The 19,731-nt window shown below is 41.8% G+C and overlaps 1 protein-coding gene across 3 annotated transcripts in view; it reads left to right on the forward strand.

The window, feature by feature from the left end:
* The window catches only part of LOC6040673 (GATA-binding factor C), a 359,437-nt gene that overhangs the window by 43,871 nt on the left and 295,835 nt on the right, over positions 1-19,731 (forward strand). For all 3 annotated transcript variants that reach the window (XM_038252283.1, XM_038252293.1, XM_038252301.1), the window contains exon 2: positions 534-1,286. In XM_038252283.1, the coding sequence (XP_038108211.1) occupies positions 1,091-1,286 (196 nt within the window). In that variant the 5' untranslated portion in view covers positions 534-1,090. The remainder of the gene's footprint in view (positions 1-533; positions 1,287-19,731) is intronic.

Here is a 19,731-nt window from a genome sequence, read left to right on the forward strand (position 1 = left end):
ATATCCAGCGGTTTTATGGGTTTTCGGTTGTCTCTGCGACGACGTCGTCGCTGGATGGATTTCGCGGTAAAAATATGATTTGAATACGAAATATCATTTTTTGTGGGCGAAACCTTGCGAGGGAAATGTATGGCATTACGATTGTGAGGTCGACAGAAGGTTGTGTCTTTATTTGGCAAAATTTTGAGCAAGCTGGGGTCTAGGAATTAAGCTATCTATGCAAATAATGGTGTAATAAATTGCCAGAGCTGTTGAATCATGATTTGAAATCACAAAATGCTTCATATCTGAGGCGTGTTTGAATTGAAAGGAGATCTTAATTAGTTTGCAGATCAGTTTTATTTGAGAATGTGTCACTTGTTTCAAAGACACCAGACTCCGCCTTCCCAAAAAAATGGAAAAATCTATAATCCAACCGATATTTTTTAAAGAACAAACAAAAAGTCATTTCTTTGCAAAACAAATTCAGTAAATCCAACCTAAATTCCCGCAGCACTAACAGCTTGTGTTTTACCCACTTTTCCACTCCACAGATTTCACCGGTCCGATTCTGTCAACATGTCTTAAGCAACCCGTCCGTCAGCGGTCTACCCAAGCGTGCCAACTGGTCCCCTGGCCGGGCCGGGTGTTTGCGAAATTTTCGCGATGAAGTCTAATTAGGCACCCCTCGCCAAATTTCCTGATCTGAATTGGATGTTGGACTTCCGAAAAAAAGGCAAAATTAGAGAGAAACCGTGGGCCAGTTTGTTGGCACCTGGGTCGATTTGATGGGGCGGTGATTGAGGAAACTGAGGAAAACTTTCATCTGCAAACGAGACTACGCTGAACGGCTTGTTCCGTCCGTTTCCAAAAGCTGAAGGAAGTTGACGAAACGCTATGAAGAATTGGGTCAGCGAGACTGCGAACTGATGGGAAACAAACCAGTGACTTCAGAGGAAGCAGCTGACCAAACTCCTTTAAAAAAAAGTGTGACCACCGTGCCATACCAAACAGTGAACAAGTGAATTGAAAAACAATCATAATTGATTTTTGTGTAGTGAAATACTTTTAAAAGCAAACTTGCGAAAGGATACCCAAACCAGCATCCGAAATGGATATGACATCGGCAGCGGAGGCTCGAAGCTGGTACGATAACCAGCGGCTAGCGGCATCACCGGGGACAACGGCCGGCTTGGGTGGACACCAGTCGGTTGGGGCCGGGATGGACCCGACCGAAATGAACCCGTTTTACCCGCTCGAAAATGGTTCCCACCGGAGGTATTACCCCACCAGCTATGCACCGCACGGTAAGTAATTGAAGAATATTATTTTTGTAACATGTACATTTCTGAAAGTGAATCAAAAGTAATTATTTGATTAAAACCAAGGGTTCAGTCCAAATTCATCACCCCTTTAAAATTGGACTGAAACTTGAGGCACAGCATTTTTTTAAACATAAATATTTAAATGGAAACAGTATTCGACATAAAACTATTTAAAAAGCATTGCTGGCAATCAAGGGTCCTGATTCTCGGTTCAAAAATCAGAAATCACTTACTCATCGCGGAGAGAATCGTTGCCGACTGGAGCGCGCAACCATTCGCGAGCGAACACTACTCTCTAGCTGACATGCGCTTCACCAAGCGACACAAAGACTTGTGCATTTCAAGCGAATATGTACAGCGAGGAGAGAATCTAACAAAATATCAGCTCGGCGCTCGTTTGGCCTGCACTACCACAGTTAGCCGAAAATTCGGGTAGTACAGTGAGAGAAAGTATTCAGAGCAGTTTTAAGTCGCGTTTAATTTGTGAACGAGAGCGCATGAATCTTTTTCGAGCAATCAAGACCTTTGCTGGCAATACATATTTTTTTCGCTAATTTATTTGGTTGTTATCAATTGTTAAATTGATAAAAAACCACAATGTTACAATAAATATAGCACAAGTTTTCCACAAAATGGAGCGATTTTCATTACCATTTAGTCTGAAATTTATTCACACTGACTTTTCCATTTGTTCTGCTGAAATAGCCTATAAATCTGAATTAATTGTTTGATTCGGTTTCAAAAACTTTTTAAACTGATCATTTACCCAAGTAGCACTCATAATTTGTCGACTGTTGAATAATAGTTAGACAATTGTTTTTGGTAAACATACGAGACAAAATCTGAACATAACTTAAATAACAGTTTGTTTCACTGCTTGTATAACTGACTTATGTAACTATCGTGTTTTGTGCCACAAAAGTGTTAAAACACAGTCAATTTCACTCTTCTCCAACTTTAAAACACAACATGGAGAAAATTCTCACCTATTTGGGAGGTTTAGCACTAGCTCCTAACTCCATCCAATTTGCTGATTTACACTGTTTAAACAACTTATTTTGGAACACCTTCGATAAAAACTTGCTTGCTCACTTCCGTTTGAGGTATTTATCACTTGATTTCAGTCGGAAACGGTTTTTATGAGCTGTAATTAAACGTCAAAATCCTGAAATGCCATGATGCTGTTCCCTCATCTGCATTGTTTTCCTCGAAAACAGTTTGTTGAATAAGAATAATATTGCACTGTTTGTTTCACTGCTTATCTAACATTGTCATGTGACGGCATCTTCTGAAAAATGGGCGTGGCCAACCATTCTATAAATAACCTTAGGTTTTCTCGCTTTGTTACACAAATGTTATCGGAGAATAGGTTATATAACTGATATTCAACAAACACATTCAACTAGACATTGAGTGTTGTTAAGTGGTGTAAATTTGTACGTGAGGTATTTAGAGTTTCAACAATGTTTATTTATCAAAGATTGCAATAATTTTAATTGTTGACCGATTATTTATAAAAATATCGCCGGTGAAAGCTACAAAAAATATCAGCTTACGGAATTCATGATAGAGAAAACAACAAATTAAAATCACACCAATTTTCAATGTTACTCCGTGGTACGGTAATCGAAATGACAGTTGAAACGGTTTGTTATAACAAAGTTACATAATGGAGTTATAACAACAGACTTGAAACAAACTTATATAACTTAATTTCCAATGACAGCCTTTTCTGGAGTAAAGTTGTATAGCTCACTGCTGTATAACAAAGCTGACAGCAGCCTTCTTATTGACGTTTAGGCCAGCTTGTTTACTATGAAGCCTCGTGGAGAGATGTGGAAGCGCGCCTGGACCTGCCGTGGAGATAACAACAAATCGTCGAAGTCATCGGATCGAATCTTGGGAAAGACGAAGTTCATCAAAAAAGGAAAATCTAAAAGTTCACCATGAAGAAGGTTTCACAAGAATCACAGTTAGAGAGTGCGGAAGGATTGTTTTTTTTTCATGCAATTTATATTTTTTTCTAAATAAATCGGGCAGAAACAAGCATACCAAAATAGTCAGCGATACTATTCATATTGGCTTCGTCTTTGATTGAAATTCTGATAAGAACTGTTTGTTTACATGTAAGTTGGGTAACGGTTAGACAACTGTTTTCAATCTATCTTTCCTTTTCAGTGTGCGCTTTGATTTGACAGCACAGCCGTTAACCAGGCCCCCTTTTTTGCGTTGAAACTCTTGTTAGCTAGCACAGTGTTGTCAAATACATTTGTACAACTTACTCTGATGACTTGCATCTTATTCTGGCAAGTTATACAACAGAAAAAAGTGCGCTTTTTCCAATGCACAGGAGTTGTAGAACAAGTTGTGGTAACGAGGCCAATCGGTTATACAACCAGTTGGGAAATACGTTTATCTGGCAAAGTGTGTTGCTTGGGATTTTACTTATAAGAGAAATATTTGGAAACGATCTCAAACATGCGAATTGGTTATTAACTGGTTGCTCTTAAATTTTCATCGATTGTTTTAACGTCGGAGTTTTATTATCTTAAGTAGCTGGTTATACTATATATTCTGCTTCGGAAGTGTTTCACTCTGTTGCAATCAACTCATTTCAAATAATTCATAAAATAGCTGCAAGCAGGTGCTCTTTAGTTCAATCGCAACTACCCCAAACGCTGCTGCATCGCTCATTGCTTTCCGCCCCCCACACATTATCAAATGAATTCCATTCCTTTCTTCCCCTCACCTCATCAGGTGCCAAACCTAGCGCGCAAAGAGATGATTTATGGCCGAATTGTTTCGCACCAGAGCTTCACTTTCCGACCGTTTCGACGACTGAAAACGCTTCCTTTTCCGTGCAATACACCCATTTAGCATTTCAATGATAAAGTAATTAGCTGGGGCATCTTCTCTCTCTCTCTCTCTCTCTATCTCGCTGTGCAGTTTCCACCAAGATTTTCCCAACCCCCCTGAACCCCTTCTAAAGCAATGCTTTAACACCTGGAATACCAAACTGAAGTGAAATACAACTGCAATTTTGTTGTAACAACCGTGCAACTTCTTGGTCTAAGATGGTAAAATCGCGTAGAGCTAAATTCCAGCTCAGTAGTCTAAGTGTTAAGGGACTCAACTCGAGAACAATGGGCCAAGAATTGCCAACAACATCAACGAGTCAGAGAAGGCAGCACAAAAAAGGTTTGAAGACCCGTGTAGTAACTTCAGGGTGGGTGATGCAATCATCTCCCTCGCAGTGATCGAAGAAGACACTGTTGTATACAGAGACTAAGCGTTAACTTAAGGGCTAGTATTCACCGGCAGCTTGAGGGGTGGGCTCGCGCGCGTTGCCTATGCTAATTGCTATTTTGCGCGTTCTTGATGGAAATCTCAATTGTTTTCCGCCGTTTTTCTTCCCGGGCTAGCTCACCGGCCCGGTCAGCACAGCTGAGAGGGCTATTGACAGAACGATGGGAAAACTTGTTTCGCTTCCACTCCCACCTCCAGCCCTCTGAGTCCTAGAAGTCTGGCAGGTGGTGACTGATGTGGTTTGTACTGTACGGATGTGCCCCCTCTCGTCATCATCACCGCCACACACGCGTGTTGTCGAGGGGGGCTGCTGCTTAGCAATTATTGATAATTATAATTTTATGCAATTGAGAGAGTGAAAAAGACGCTGCAGGAGAACAAGTACTTTGGGGGAGGTATGGGCTGGCAAATTGGTCGTGTGTTTGTTTTTTTTAACATACTAAACTAGTCACAGGAAATGTTGACCTTGACCTCCTAATAAAGTGGCCTGAGATTTAAGATTCTTCAAGTGCAGTTTTTTTTTGTATTTTGACATTTTTTGCATTTTAATATAGAACTTTTAATTAAGACAGAGTATTGTATGTCTGACGACTGTGCCATTTATATTATTTTTTGATGGTGCAATATTGTCGAATTCAGAATATGAAATAATTCAACGACCACCATTTTGCATCGTCAGACTTCACGATTCTTCTATTTCCGCGCAAAACAAAAGGCCGAACCGTCTTCTTTCGCAACACCCCGTCATTTCTCCCCGGTCAGCAAACTCACCACCCACCCATCATCACCGGCAACACTTGGGCTGCCGTGATTGGATGCAATTTTCACGCGCGCTGGGAAATTCTTGCAAACAACCACAGACAATAGACCTGTGCATTCTGCCGTTGTTTTCCCTTCCATTTCCCGGCCTCCCACACCCTCCTTCCCCAGTGGTGACACAATTTAATGACAAACACCGGCGACGATGGCCACCATTCACTAGACAACCACTAGTAGTCGGTTCTCGTCGTCACCGGTTGGACGTGGTTGGATGGCTCGAACGGACGGAAGTTACGATCTCCGCCCCTTGCTGGCGTGGAAGCTCGGAAAAGCTTGTAATTATAAGAATCGCGAAACCCCACAGCTACCCGCTGTACCACGAACTCTGGCGACCAGGGGTGCCAAAAAAAATCAGAACCTTAAACTGTACTGTTGTTTGAAGATGGTTGCCATATTCCCAAAAAGTATTAAGGCAATTCGTGGAAATATGATATCCCATCATCCAGGGTCCCAGCAAACCAAATTTTTTTAGCATGGTGGCTCCCAACGATTCCCTTTGGCATGTGACAAAACGTCCTCTGACAAAATTCCCTTTGGCCAGTTGTTGCAAATGTGAAAAGATAGCACGATGGATACAAAGTCGATTAAGATTAGCCGACTCCGCCTACTGCTTCTGAAGATTTAGCTACTCTGAATCCGACACCGACCTCAGAATTTGCTGACTCCGATTCTGGGTCCCAAAAATGTAACCGACTCCACTGATTTGGAATCTGAATCCAACTTCGACTCTTCAGCCACAGCTTTAATAAAATAATGAATTTTCAAAAGTCAAGTCCTGAATAAAAGAAGGATATTATTGCTATCCACACAGATAAAATTCATAAAATAAGTGTTGATTATCGTAATCGTATGTTTTCGGTCGCAGATATTAAAGATTTGTTCAAATTAAGTTTTGCAAAGTTCTAGAATCGTCTAGACATCCTGCAAAGAATGGCTGACGCACCCTTCGCATGATGGAGGTTAACTTGAATATTTTTTTTCATTGCTGAGTTTTCCCACCTTTTATTTAGGGTTGGTGGCCTCCCCTATTTCTTCACTTGTTGTATCAAGTCTGGAAGAACCGCTCTCGGAACCCTGTGCGTTCAACGCCCTGGGGTCCGTCGAGCAGTCCTTACCAGATAAATCGGTTTGTGTGTTGTTTGTTTTACTAGTGGATCCACCGGCAGAACCCTGTGCGATCAACGCCCTGGGGTCCTGCTTGAAGTCCTCACCAGTAAGATTTTGTGTTAGTTGTTTAGCTTACCATCAGTAGTACCATTACCAGAAGGGCGTGACGACACACTCCCATGAGCCAGGACATCTGACGATAATCCTTCGTCGAAGATGTCCTTATCCATATCCTCATCTGAATCGTCGTCCGCCGGATGGATTTCGTTGTCCGACTGCTTCCTCCGGAACATGGTTTGACCGAATTTGTAATTCATCACAAAATTTCGTTCCTCCAGCAGCTGCATTGATGCTACGTCGTCAGTGAATAACCAAGCAACATGATCGTTCACCTTCACCGAGCGACGCAGGATCTTCCAGGCTGAAGTGTCGAGGTTGTCGTTTTGACTCTCGAGGTATCCTAGGATGGTATCGTTCTCATCATTTTTACTCCTATTGAAAAACACCCGAAGCACATCCCTGCGGGGGATGTCTGCCTCATTCAAGGCTCTGAGCTGTGCGTTTTCCTATGGGATCATCGTGGGTACTGTCAGTTTACCCAATCTGCAGTGCCCCTTTCTTGGCACAGCAGCATCACCAGGCCGGCCTTAGCCTTGCAGTACACAAACTTTGGTTTAAACTGCTCCCTGCGTTGTTCAAGCACTTTCTTGAGCAGCTCGTCTTTAACAACTTCTTGCTGCTCGGGTGTCAACTCAGCATCGGGATATCCCGCTGGCATAATGCCAAGCTTGATCCGGCTGACAATCTGCTCGTAAGTTGGAGCTGGGAAGTTGTCTCTCCGATTTTTTTTGTTCGAGCTTCCTCCTTCAGCCTCTCCAGTTTTCTTCTTACCTCCGCGTCCCGCTACTTCTCTAGCACCAGTACTAGCAGCACCAGCACCAGCAACTGCTCCAGCACCTGTCCCCGTACCAGTTCCCGTACCTGCACCAGCACCAGTATTAGCAGCGCCAGCATCCGCATCAGCACTAGAACCAGCCGCACCGGCACCTGTACTAGTACCGCCAGCACCAGCACCAGCACCATCATTCTTCTTTGCGTCGTCACCCTTCTTCTTCTTATTCTTCTTTTCCGGCTTGTTTTCATCGACGGCCGGGCAAGCCACCTTCTCCCAGAACGCCAACTTCTTTCTTTGCACTTGCAACTTGATCAGCAACCACATTCTCTTCCTTTTTCCGCGGCACCGATCCAGAACCATGCTGACCTCTACCTCCTTTGTCACCGACTTCAGTTGGTGCTACTTCTGAAGACGTGGCTGAATCACACACTTTCTTGGAGACTGGCTTAATTTCGACACTGCCGTTGGGCGATTCCAACGCAGCATCCCGATTTCTCTTGGGTGTTGACGACACCACCTGAGCATGAGCAACTTCGGCGTCAATTCCGTCAACAACCATTTTTTTGATTTTTCTTCGCGCAGCTCCGGCTAGCTGAGCCACCAGGAACTACTTCCTTAATCGTAACGTTAATTCCGTCGTCTTCCTCGTCCGATTCCAAAATCGACGACGAGCACGAATGAACTTGTTCGAGGGACTGGCTCTGCAGCCCGTCCTCGATACTTTCTTCGAAATCCATTTTCTCCATTGGTTAATACCCTCATTAATATTGTTTTGAATATTCTCTTCCTTCTCACAATTCTTGCAGTACTAGAATGAACTGTCACTTTCCTTATTTCCACAGCCGACGCACACCAAACGCGAGCTATGAACGGCACTCACTACCACTAATTGCTTGTGCTCTCACTAACACACACAGCCGGGTGGAGCGGGCACCAATACCAACGGACGGCGAGCGTGATGCCGGCTCTTTTTTTTTTGCCATGAGTCCACTGCGACCATTTATTTGATCTATTGTCGACCTGCTGATCTATTTTTAGATCTGCAGAGGCTGCCAATTTGCTGTTCTTGGGCATTTGGGGAACAAAGCACACGCGCTATTGTTGAGCAAGTGTGTTGATCTGTCCACACGCCGTAACATTTTTCCTTTCCTCTGTGCTGTTGTACTTTCCATATGTGTCGCTAGAACTGAAGTGCACTTTTTTATTACGCTACTTAGGATGTGTTCCCAGTGAAATCCCAAAAGCCCGGGACTCTTGCTAAGCAGTTTTTTTTTTGTCCCTCCAAGCACATTTTGCGGTTGGGCCCAGCGCACTCCGCAGATGCAAATATACAGAGCACAGCCGGTCCTCGAAACATGTGAAAAGTACGAGGAAAGGTGGTGCCAAGCCATGTGGGTTTCAAACCACGACCTTCCGTTTATCAAACGAAACCTGTAACCAATAGACCACAGGAGCTCGGCGTGATGCCGGCTCAGATTAATATTCTTCGCCTTTGCGGAAAATTTTTCCCTTCGATATTTTCCTCTAGGCAATAACTTCCGGGCCCAACTTCACTTTTCGCGGATAGACCACCGCTTAATCTTCAAATTGGTCGCAAATCTAGCACGAAATCACCACCACTTAACTAGGAAAAGCTGATTGAAATTCCAGCCACGCGAAAACGCGAGAGTAGCGACGCCTGCTGCTATACCAACCCTATCTCAGTGAGCAGCTGCAATGCGAGGCAGTAGTCGACCAACGCTCATTCGACGTTGTACGCACACACATAAAGAAATAAGTTTTTACACAAAAAGTTGGTATTTATACGTGGAAATGTAATTTTGAATATAAGTTATGGTTGTTTTAAGTGTTTTGCACAGTCTAGAACCATTCAATTGTTTAAAAATAGCCAAAATAGTGTTTAGAGAGGATTTTAAGAGTCAGTCATACGACACGAATTGAGTGAGTGTAGCTCACTCATTCTCCAGCAGCCGACCGGCACGAGTCAGGCGGCAGTGGTTGAACGGACACAGTAGGTTTACAGTCACATGCTAGCAGTGAACTGACATTTTGGTTTGCTTCATGTGTACGCTGGGTTGGAAACATTTTGCAGGCCTGGCTATCATACGGTTAGTTACTGTTAAACAGCAAGATAAGCGTTGTGCAGCCATCCGGAATTGTGTGACCTTTATTGCTAATGCTAATGCAAATAAACACATATGTTATAAACTATATAATTGACAATTTCTTTGATATACAAGGGGAAATTAAATTTGTAAGAAGTTCACAAATTTCTGCGTGTCCAAAATTTGATAATCATTATTGTAAAGCAAAAAGCTTTTTTAGCACAAACTTTCAAGGCTAATCGCCTTGAATACATCGAAAATAATGAATTTCACTTATCAGCTTTTGTTCCTACGAACTTGGCGTTAAGAAAATATGACAAGAAAATAACGTTTTAAGGGGATACATACATGTAAATCGGCAAAAATGTCAGAGGTTGGTATGAGCATAAATTTAAACTTTTTATTTAATCTGTTTTCAGGGCATTAAAATATATATTTTTATCTATTAACAAAACAAATTTGAAGACATTTGGTTGTATCTTTGCCGAGATATAGCTATTTGAAGTTAGTAGTTTCAAAAAACGGGTGCCATGATATCTCAAAATTGCTTTGACCAAATCGGCTCAAAATTTTGGTGAAGACTCGTTTAACTGGTCCCGTGTGCATGACGAAGGAAAATTTTCAAAAAGATTATTAAAAAAAGATAAAAATATTTATCTGTTTTTCATTTAAAAAAATCGCCAGTTTTTGATTTTGTAATTTTTGAAAATTTAAAATTTTAAACTCGGGCTTCGTCATGCACACGGGACATATCTTGGGAGTCTTCACCCAAAATTTCAGCCAATTTGGTCCGTCCCATCTCGAGATATCGTGGCACCCGTAAATCAACTTGGTGTTCAGAGAAAAACGCTCTCAAAGTTTGACAGCTCGCTTTGCGCATGGCAAAATTCTGAGCTTAAATCGTCTCTAACTCAGTTAAATCATGAAATATCTCCATGAAAGCCAATTTGAAAAGTTAGGAAGCCCTGCCTTCCACTTGCCAAAGTTTTCCCAACTTCCACACCATGGAAAACGCTTTGGTCACTGACTGCTGCCGTGTTCGGCGTGTACCAAACAACACATCATCAAAGTGTAATTGAATGGCTGGTTGATGGCACCAACAGCTATCTCTTCTAACTCCCACCCGGTGGATCTTCATAGGACACACCGCACGTTAGTTGCTGCGAAAATGCAATTTTCGTTCGCACAGCATTTAAAGTGACGATGGCGCTGCGCATGCAAATTATCTGATTCTGGGAGGGGACGGGTGTGCGCGCGCGAAAAAAAAAGAGTAAATTACTTCCCGCCCATCGTGCGCGATCCAGGGTCGGTGATAGAACCTCAGGTACCTGATGGCGATGCAATTTTGCACGTGTAGAGCCACCGAGACCGGGAGGGAAGTGTTGATTTTCCCGAATTTTCCACGCCTTTGGGCTTTGCGAGGAGATTAGATCGGCGTAAAATAATACCCATTTGTTTGGATCGGTTGTTGGTGGTAAGAGAGGGAGGGAAGGAGGGGGGGGGGGTCAAGGGGGTGAACCTTGAAGGAATAATTAGCTGAGATTGAGTTGAACTCAGTTAGGTGACTCTAACGGTTTGTGTTTGAGTATAAATTTCCTGATTATTCTTTTTGGAGCTTACAGAAAAAGTTATTGCAAAGTTATTTGTCATGCCAATTTTCAGCAAACCTCACGATCACTTTGAAATCTCTGAATATTTTTTTATAACTGCTTGTTTTACACTTTTAGTACGTTTCTCATGATTCCGAAAATCAAGGCTGATAGTAAACCAACAGAAGCTATAAAACTTAGACAAAATCAAACCTATTGGTAAACGATTTCTACGAATAAAAATCACATCGTTTTTTGTTTGGTGCTCAAAGACATAAAAATAATAAACAAACGCGCGCTCGACCAATCCGCACTCAGCTCGGAACGTATCAATAATCATAAATAAAAATCACGATACTTCTCGATAGAGACACAGTAATTAAAATTTATTAGCTACTCCGATCCAATCAATCAGCGATCTTCGGCTGACCAGGAGCACCCTACTGGCGCGGGGAAAGATCTTCAAACGGCGCAACTCGCGACGAAGCCACTCCATTTGCTGCGGTAGCAGCGGGAATAAATCAAATATTCAAATTCAAGCTTGAGCGCAACAGTGACGCGCAGGCTTGTGCGTTGAGAGTGATCCGGAAAAAGAGGCCGCCCGTATTCACGGCTGTAAAACGATGAAAAATTTGAATTTTCAGCGAGCACGGAAAGTCTTGTTTGGAGGAAATTCAAACTAACTGGAAAAAATCTTTTAATCTCTCATCTCTCATCTCTCATCTCTCATCTCTCATCTCTCATCTCTCATCTCTCATCTCTCATCTCTCATCTCTCATCTCTCATCTCTCATCTCTCATCTCTCATCTCTCATCTCTCATCTCTCATCTCTCATCTCTAATCTCTCATCTCTCATCTCTCATCTCTCATCTCTCATCTCTCATCTCTCATCTCTCATCTCTCATCTCTCATCTCTCATCTCTCATCTCTCATCTCTCATCTCTCATCTCTCATCTCTCATCTCTCATCTCTCATCTCTCATCTCTCATCTCTCATCTCTCATCTCTCATCTCTCATCTCTCATCTCTCATCTCTCATCTCTCATCTCTCATCTCTCATCTCTCATCTCTCATCTCTCATCTCTCATCTCTCATCTCTCATCTCTCATCTCTCATCTCTCATCTCTCATCTCTCATCTCTCATCTCTCATCTCTCATCTCTCATCTCTCATCTCTCATCTCTCATCTCTCATCTCTCATCTCTCATCTCTCATCTCTCATCTCTCATCTCTCATCTCTCATCTCTCATCTCTCATCTCTCATCTCTCATCTCTCATCTCTCATCTCTCATCTCTCATCTCTCATCTCTCATCTCTCATCTCTCATCTCTCATCTCTTCACCATTTCGAAGCTTTCAACAAATTCCAAACTTTCCGTTGTCCCTCGGACCGAACCCTCCGATTGGGCGGCCCCGGAACGATCGGGCCGCCGGTGATAACTCGCGAAGAGGACTGTTATTGGAGCATTAAAATCAATCAATCGCTGATAAACGCCACACCGCGCCTCTGCCGTGGAACGATTTCGGGATGCTGATTTTTATTGCAGAACACGCCCATCGCGATCGATCGGCGGGGGCCCTGCGCTCGGGTGTCGTTCGATTTCGATTGATTTAGGATCGGTGCTGCTGCCAGGTGGAAGCAAGGTGGGAATCTGGTTTAGCATAATTACGAGTGAGGGCCACCTGAAGCCGGGTTGTTTTTTTTTTTCGAGATCGGCACGTTGGTTTTTGTTGTTGGACTATCAAGTTCATTGATTTAATGGGTGCTCAAACCCTTTTGGATATTATTCAAATTGCTCACTTTTGATCGATTTAGGGAAGAAACGTGACGGCTTTAGATTTTGAAATAACTGCTTACTAATCAATCGCATTCGTTGTATTTAGTGACATAAAATCTGTAGATCCTTAAGGGTCATCCAGAAACCAAGATAGTCACTTAAAACAATAAGCTCCTAAAAGTGTTTTCGATGCAGCCAACATTGCCCGCCATCATGGCAGAAAAATAAAAAAAAGCATAAATTTTGATTAAAATTTGATGAAAACAAAGCTATGAAGTTTAAAAATAGTTTGAACGTTTTTTGCAAAAACAAAAATGCAAATAAAAAAAATCAAATTTTACTGTTTTACTGCGTGTTTTTTTGCTCTGCCCTCCCCCAAATTTATCGATAAAACTTCAACCGCAGCCAAATTTGAGCCACCAATTGCGAGGAATAAGATTTTAAATTATTTTCATTGCCTCAAATATCTATCATTTCATCGCCAATTTTGACAACCATCTCCACTCATTTGGCTAGATGAAGACCTTACCAGAATAAAACCTGTTTGGCATAAAACGGTTGAAGACGACTGAAATGTCATTTTTCGATGACTAGGTTTTAGGTTTTATCATGGCTTTGAGGAGGTTGTAAGGATTCAGTTGTAAAGCCATGACCTCCTATGTTGGTTTTTTAAATATGTCGTGGAGGTCCTTTTGGGGTTTGAGCGGAGTTTAATGGGGTTCTGGGAATCTTGTTACGACGAAGTGGTTTTAATGTAGGGTTTTCTGATAGGTTTTATAGCGGTTGTAGCAGCTATGATAAAGCCTGAATTGTCTTTTGGGTATTTGCCCATGTAATTAGGGCATCCAGTTTTCCCGGGTTTTCAATTTCCAAACGGGAAAAATATTTTTCAAATCCCGGGAATTCTCGGGATCCCGGGAAATTTTTTAAACATTCATAAAATCTATGTTTTCATTATATTCGTTTTGTTTTCAAGCTCAAAATCATATAATAAGCTCAATAATATTAATTGGTGATAATCTACTCGTCAATCTAAACAAACACGACAGTTTTCAAATAGTTTAAAAGAAATTAAAAAATTTTTGTTCTTTGTTGTGCTTTGTATTTTAAATGAAATACATTTTTTTATTCAATGTGATTCAAATTAAATAAGTCTTCCATAAATATGTTTCTTTTATATATTTTTTATATCATGACTAGAAAAACTCAACAGCAAAAAAAAAGTCTAATAAAGAATGAATAAAACTAATAAAATAATACCAGGCAATGCAAAATTGTAAAAAAATCACAATCGAAATCGGGACGGCAGTCTAAATAGGGACAGGAGATTTCAATATAGTTAATTTGGAAATTGACTCGAAAAAAAATCACTCCAGATAATCAAATCACTCGAATCGAATCGAACCACTAAAAAACACTTTTTTAGTTTTTTATTTTTGATGGTTAAGTTATTAACTAATAAAGTATAACCCAAAAACTTCTCTAAAGTGATTAGGAATATCTAAATCCAAGATGGCGGCCAAAATGGCAACGATGAAATTAAAAAAATGTATTTGGTAACTTTTAAGGCAATCAATGATTCAAAATTTTGCAAAATTGGGTTGCAGAATTATAATTTTATATATTTTTTAAGTTGGAAAATAAAAAAAACAAGAAAACATTTTTTTTGTGAATCGATTTACTGAAGTCCTATACGAACTTTGGATAACTGAAACTTCGAATAATCGAGTTTTGTTCCTGTTCCTGTTTCAATCGAAGCCATTCAAGCTTTCTGCAAAGTAATTGACTTAAATAGCTGAGCAGTTCTCTCAGATTTCGGTCATTCGATATTATTTGTATTTTTTTATCCGACTGAAACTTTTTTGGTGCCTTTGGTATGCCCAAAGAAGCCATTTTGCATCATTAGTTTGTCCATATAATTTTCCATACAAATTTGGCAGCTGGCCATACAAAAATGATGTAAGAAAATTCAAAAATCTGTATCTTTTGAAGAAATTTTTTGATCGATTTGGTGTCTTCGGCAAAGTTGTAGGTATGGATATGGACTACACTGGAAAAAAATGATACACGGTAAACAAATTTTTGGTGATTTTTTATTTTACTTTTTGACACTAAAACTTGATTTGCAAAAAAACACTATTTTTATTTTTTTTTATTTTTTGATATGTTTTAGAGGACATAAAATGCCAACTTTTCAGAAATTTCCAGGTTGTGCAAAAAATCATTGACCGAGTTATGAATTTTTTAATCAATAGTGGTTTTTTTAAAAAATCGAAATTTTGGTCGTAAAATTTTCAACTTCATTTTCGATGTAAAATCAAATTTGCAATCAAAAGTACTTTAGTGAAATTTTGATAAAGTGCACCGTTTTCAAGTTATAGCCATATTTAAGTGACTTTTTGAAATAGTCGCAGTTTTCCATTTTTCAAATTAGTGCACATGTTTGCCCAGTTTTGAAAAAAATATTTTTGAAAAGCTGAGAAAATTCTCTATATTTTGCTTCTTCGGACTTTGTTGATACGACCTTTAGTTGCTGAGATATTGCAATGCAAAGGTTTAAAAACATGAAAATTGATGTTTTCTAAGTCTCACCCAAACAACCCATCATTTTCTATCGTCAATATCTTAGCTACTAATGGTCCGATTTTCAATGTTAATATATGAAACATTTGTGAAATTTTTCGATCTTTTCGAAAAAAATATTTTCAAAATTTTCAAATCAAGACTAACATTTTAAAAAGGCCAAACATTCAATATTACGCCCTTTTAAAATGTTAGTCTTGATTTGAAATTTTTTAAAATATTTCACAAATGTTTCATATATTAACATTGAAAATCGGACCATTAGTTGCTGAGATATTGACGATAGAAAATGATGGGTTGTTTGGGTGAGACTTAGAAAACATCAATTTTCATGTTTTTAAACCTTTGCATTGCAATATCTCAGCAACTAAAGGTCGTATCAACAAAGTCCGAAGAAGCAGAATATAGAGAATTTTCTCAGCTTTTCAAAAATATTTTTTTCAAAACTGGGCAAACATGTGCACTAATTTAAAAAAATGGAAAACTGCGACTATTTCCAAAAAGTCACTTAAATATGGCTATAACTTGAAAACGGTGCACTTTATCAAAATTTCACTAAAGTACTTTTTGATTGCAAATTTGATTTTACATCAAAAAATGAAGTTGAAAAATTTTTGCGACTAATATTTCGATTTTTTGAAAAAATCAGTATTGAATCAAAAATTCATAACTCGCTCAATGATTTTTTGCACAACCTGGAAATTTCTGAAAAGTTGGCATTTGATGTTCTCTAAAACATATCAATTGCAACGGATCAAGACGTGGTGGTTGTTGTCGGGGACTACAACCTTCCGGATCTCGTCTGGGTCTTCGATGAAGACGTCGGTGGCTTTCTCCCCGCGAACGCGTCGTCCGATGCAGAGGTGGCTCTCACCGAGTCCTTCCTGGCCAACGGGCTGGTACAAATAAACTTCCTGCTGAACAACTCCAACCGCTTACTAGACCTCGCCTTTGTGAATGACGCTGCGGCCTTTGAGCTGTTACAGCCCCCGAACTCACTCTTACCGATAGACGCCCCGCATCCTCCATTCGTTCTGAAGCTAGAGATTTGCGCGCACACACCTGCTTCCGAATCTATCGATCCGGCTGCTGAGGAGTTCGATTTCAAACGTTGCAACTTTGAAACGCTGAATTCAAGGCTAGAAGCTGTTGATTGGAGTACGATGGACACAGCGGGCTCACTGGACGACGCCGTGACAGAGTTCTACGACCAGCTGCTGAACGTGTTACGCGACACAGTGCCAGTTCGAGCCAGGTGATTTCGTTGCCCTTCCAGGACGCCGCCGTGGTGGAACTCGCAGCTTCGGAACTTACGCAACCAACTGCGGAAGGCACGTAAGCGGTTCGTGAATCGAAGCTCGTGGGGAAACAAGGTCACACTCTCGTACCTCGAAACTGAGTTTGCTGAGCAACAGGTTACGAGCTACCAGAATTATATCGCAGGAGTTCAGGACAATCTCCAGTCTAGCCCGAAGAATTTCTGATCGTATGTCAAGGAGAGGAAGCAGGTGGGAGAAATACCAACAGATGTGTCGTATCGCGAGGAAAAATCGACTTCTCCGGAGGCAGCCGCAAACCTATTTGCACGGTTTTTCGAAACCGTTCACAGCTCGCAAGACCCCACGGTTCCCCCAGAGCAGCTAAACGAACTAGCAACCTACAACATTAACCTCCCGTTGCTCACAGTCTCGGTTGCGGAAGTAAAGAAGGCTCTTGGCTCGGTGGATGCAGCAAAAGGCCCTGGACCGGACCGGATCCCTCCATCTGTCGTCAAGAACTGCTGCAGCTCGCTTGCCCGTCCCGTCACAAGCATTTTCAACCGCTCGCTCTCCGAAGGTGCTTTCCCGTCGGAGTGGAAGGTCGCCTCAATAACCCCGATCCACAAATCGGGGAGTCGCGCCAAAGTTGAGAACTACCGTTCGATCTCAATTCTGAGCTGTTTGGCAAAAGTATTGGAAAAGTTGCTTGTTGACCACATCTACCCGTCCGTGAAAAACATCATCTCGGAATACCAGCACGGCTTCATGAAACAGCGATCTACGACGTCCAACCTGATGGCGTACACGAACTGGATAATCCGGAGGATGGAGAAGCGTCAACAAGTTGATGCCGTCTACATTGATTTCGCCAAGGCCTTCGATCGAGTCCCCCACAAGCTAACTATCGCCAAACTAACAGCGCTTGGCCTGCCGGACTGGGTTACTCGTTGGCTCAACTCGTACCTGGTCAACCGTTCCGCCTATGTGAAGATCGCTGGTTCTCTCTCGACCTGCTACGAAATACCTTCCGGCGTCCCGCAAGGAAGCCACCTTGGCCCGTTGATTTTCGTGCTGTTCATCAATGACCTGTGTTCCCGTCTTCAGTCATGCAAGCTGCTGTACGCCGATGACCTCAAAATATTCCGGCGAATTGGAGATTCTGACGATGTCCGTGCTCTCCAGGAAGACATCAACGTGCTGCTTCGCTGGTGCGTTCAGAACGGAATGGAAGTGAACGAGAAAAAGTGCAAGCTGATCTCGTTCTACAGGATTCGGAGCCCAAATCTTGCGGAGTACAACATGGGCCGATCCACACTCGAACGCGTTCACTCCATCGTGGACTTGGGCGTCACGATTGACTGCAAGATGGAATTCAACCAGCACGTCTCCATCTCCGTGGCCAAATCGTACGCTATGCTCGGTTTCCTTCGAAGAAATGCTGCTGGTTTCACCGACGTGAGGGTCCTCAAAACGCTGTACTTCTCGCTAGTTCGCAGTGTGTTGGAGTACGCCGTACCGGTGTGGGCGCCGTATTACGCCGTCCATCAGCAGAAGATCGAGAGTATCCAGCGTCGGTTCGTAAGGTTTGCAGCTCGAGTGTTGCCCTGGAACGACCCTGTGACGCTGGCACCCTACACGAACCTGTGCGCTCTGGTCGGCCTGCCAACACTCCAACACAGAAGAGTTCTCCTTCAACGACTGTTTGTGTTTGACGTCTTGCGGAACAACATCGACTGCAGTGACCTACTCGAAGAAGTCCACATCCGAGTTCCCTCAAGAGAACTTCGGAACCATCAGCTTCTCGACATACCAAGACACACGACGAACTACGGACACCACAACCCTCTTGACGCCTGCTGTAGAAAGTTCAATCACTCGACTATTTTGGAAAATTTTGACTTTAATGTGTGTAAATCTATGTTTAGAAGTAGAATTTTGTTGCTTAGTTAGTAAGAAACCCTAAAGTCTGCAAAGATGATAAATAAATAAATATAAATAAAAAAAAATAAAAAAGTGTTTTTTTGCAAATCAAGTTTTAGTGACAAAAATTTAAATAAAAATCACCCAATTTTTTTTCAGTGTGGCCCATATCCATTAGGGTGTTTCATCCAAACAAAAAAGTTCTCAGAATCAGGCAAACCGAGGTTCCCCTAGTAGAGGATACCCATAGGGACTCTCATGCCAAATTTCAGCCCAATTGGTTGAGAATTGGCCTGTCCCCAGCGGTTCAAAGTTTACATGTAAATTACTATGGGATTTTTATGCTTTTCGTTCAATCGTTCCTACAGGTCTGGGGACAACATGGATTCACTCGGAATAAATACAGGTGTGTAGGGGATGGTCCAATGAACAAATTCCAGATGGAATCAGGGTTGTCCATTCTGTCCCCAAGGTGCGCATTGGATCGACGTCCGGTGTCTCCAGATTCAACGATCCACCCTTCAAATGTACGCATTGTCCTTAGTATGCTATGACGGCTAGGTGAAAATTACGACGCCCCATGTCAGACTGTGAACACGTGGCAGAGCATTCACTCAAGTTTCGGCTCAGAAACATACTTTAAAGTAATAAAATTATAATTTTTGATGTTCCTATAACAATTTGAACTATTCCAAATAACGTAACATGATGATTTTGTAATAATAATGCAATCGATGCTTCTCCACGTGTTCACCGTCTGACATGGGGCGTCGTAATTTTCACCTAGCCGTCATAGCATACTAAGGACAATGCGTACATTTGAAGGGTGGATCGTTGATTCTGGAGACACCGGACGTCGATCCAATGCGCACCTTGGGGACAGAATGGACAACCCAAATTCCTTCTGGAATTTGTTCATTGGACCATCCCCTACACACCTGTCTTTATTCCGAGTGAATCCATGTTGTCCCCAGACCTGTAGGAACGATTGAACGAAAAGCATAAAAATCCCATAGTAATTTACATGTAAACTTTGAACCGCTGGGGACAGGCCAATTCTCAACCAATT

This window comes from Culex quinquefasciatus, chromosome 1 (genome assembly GCF_015732765.1).
Source record: "Culex quinquefasciatus strain JHB chromosome 1, VPISU_Cqui_1.0_pri_paternal, whole genome shotgun sequence".
NCBI classification, from domain to species: Eukaryota; Metazoa; Arthropoda; class Insecta; order Diptera; family Culicidae; genus Culex; species Culex quinquefasciatus.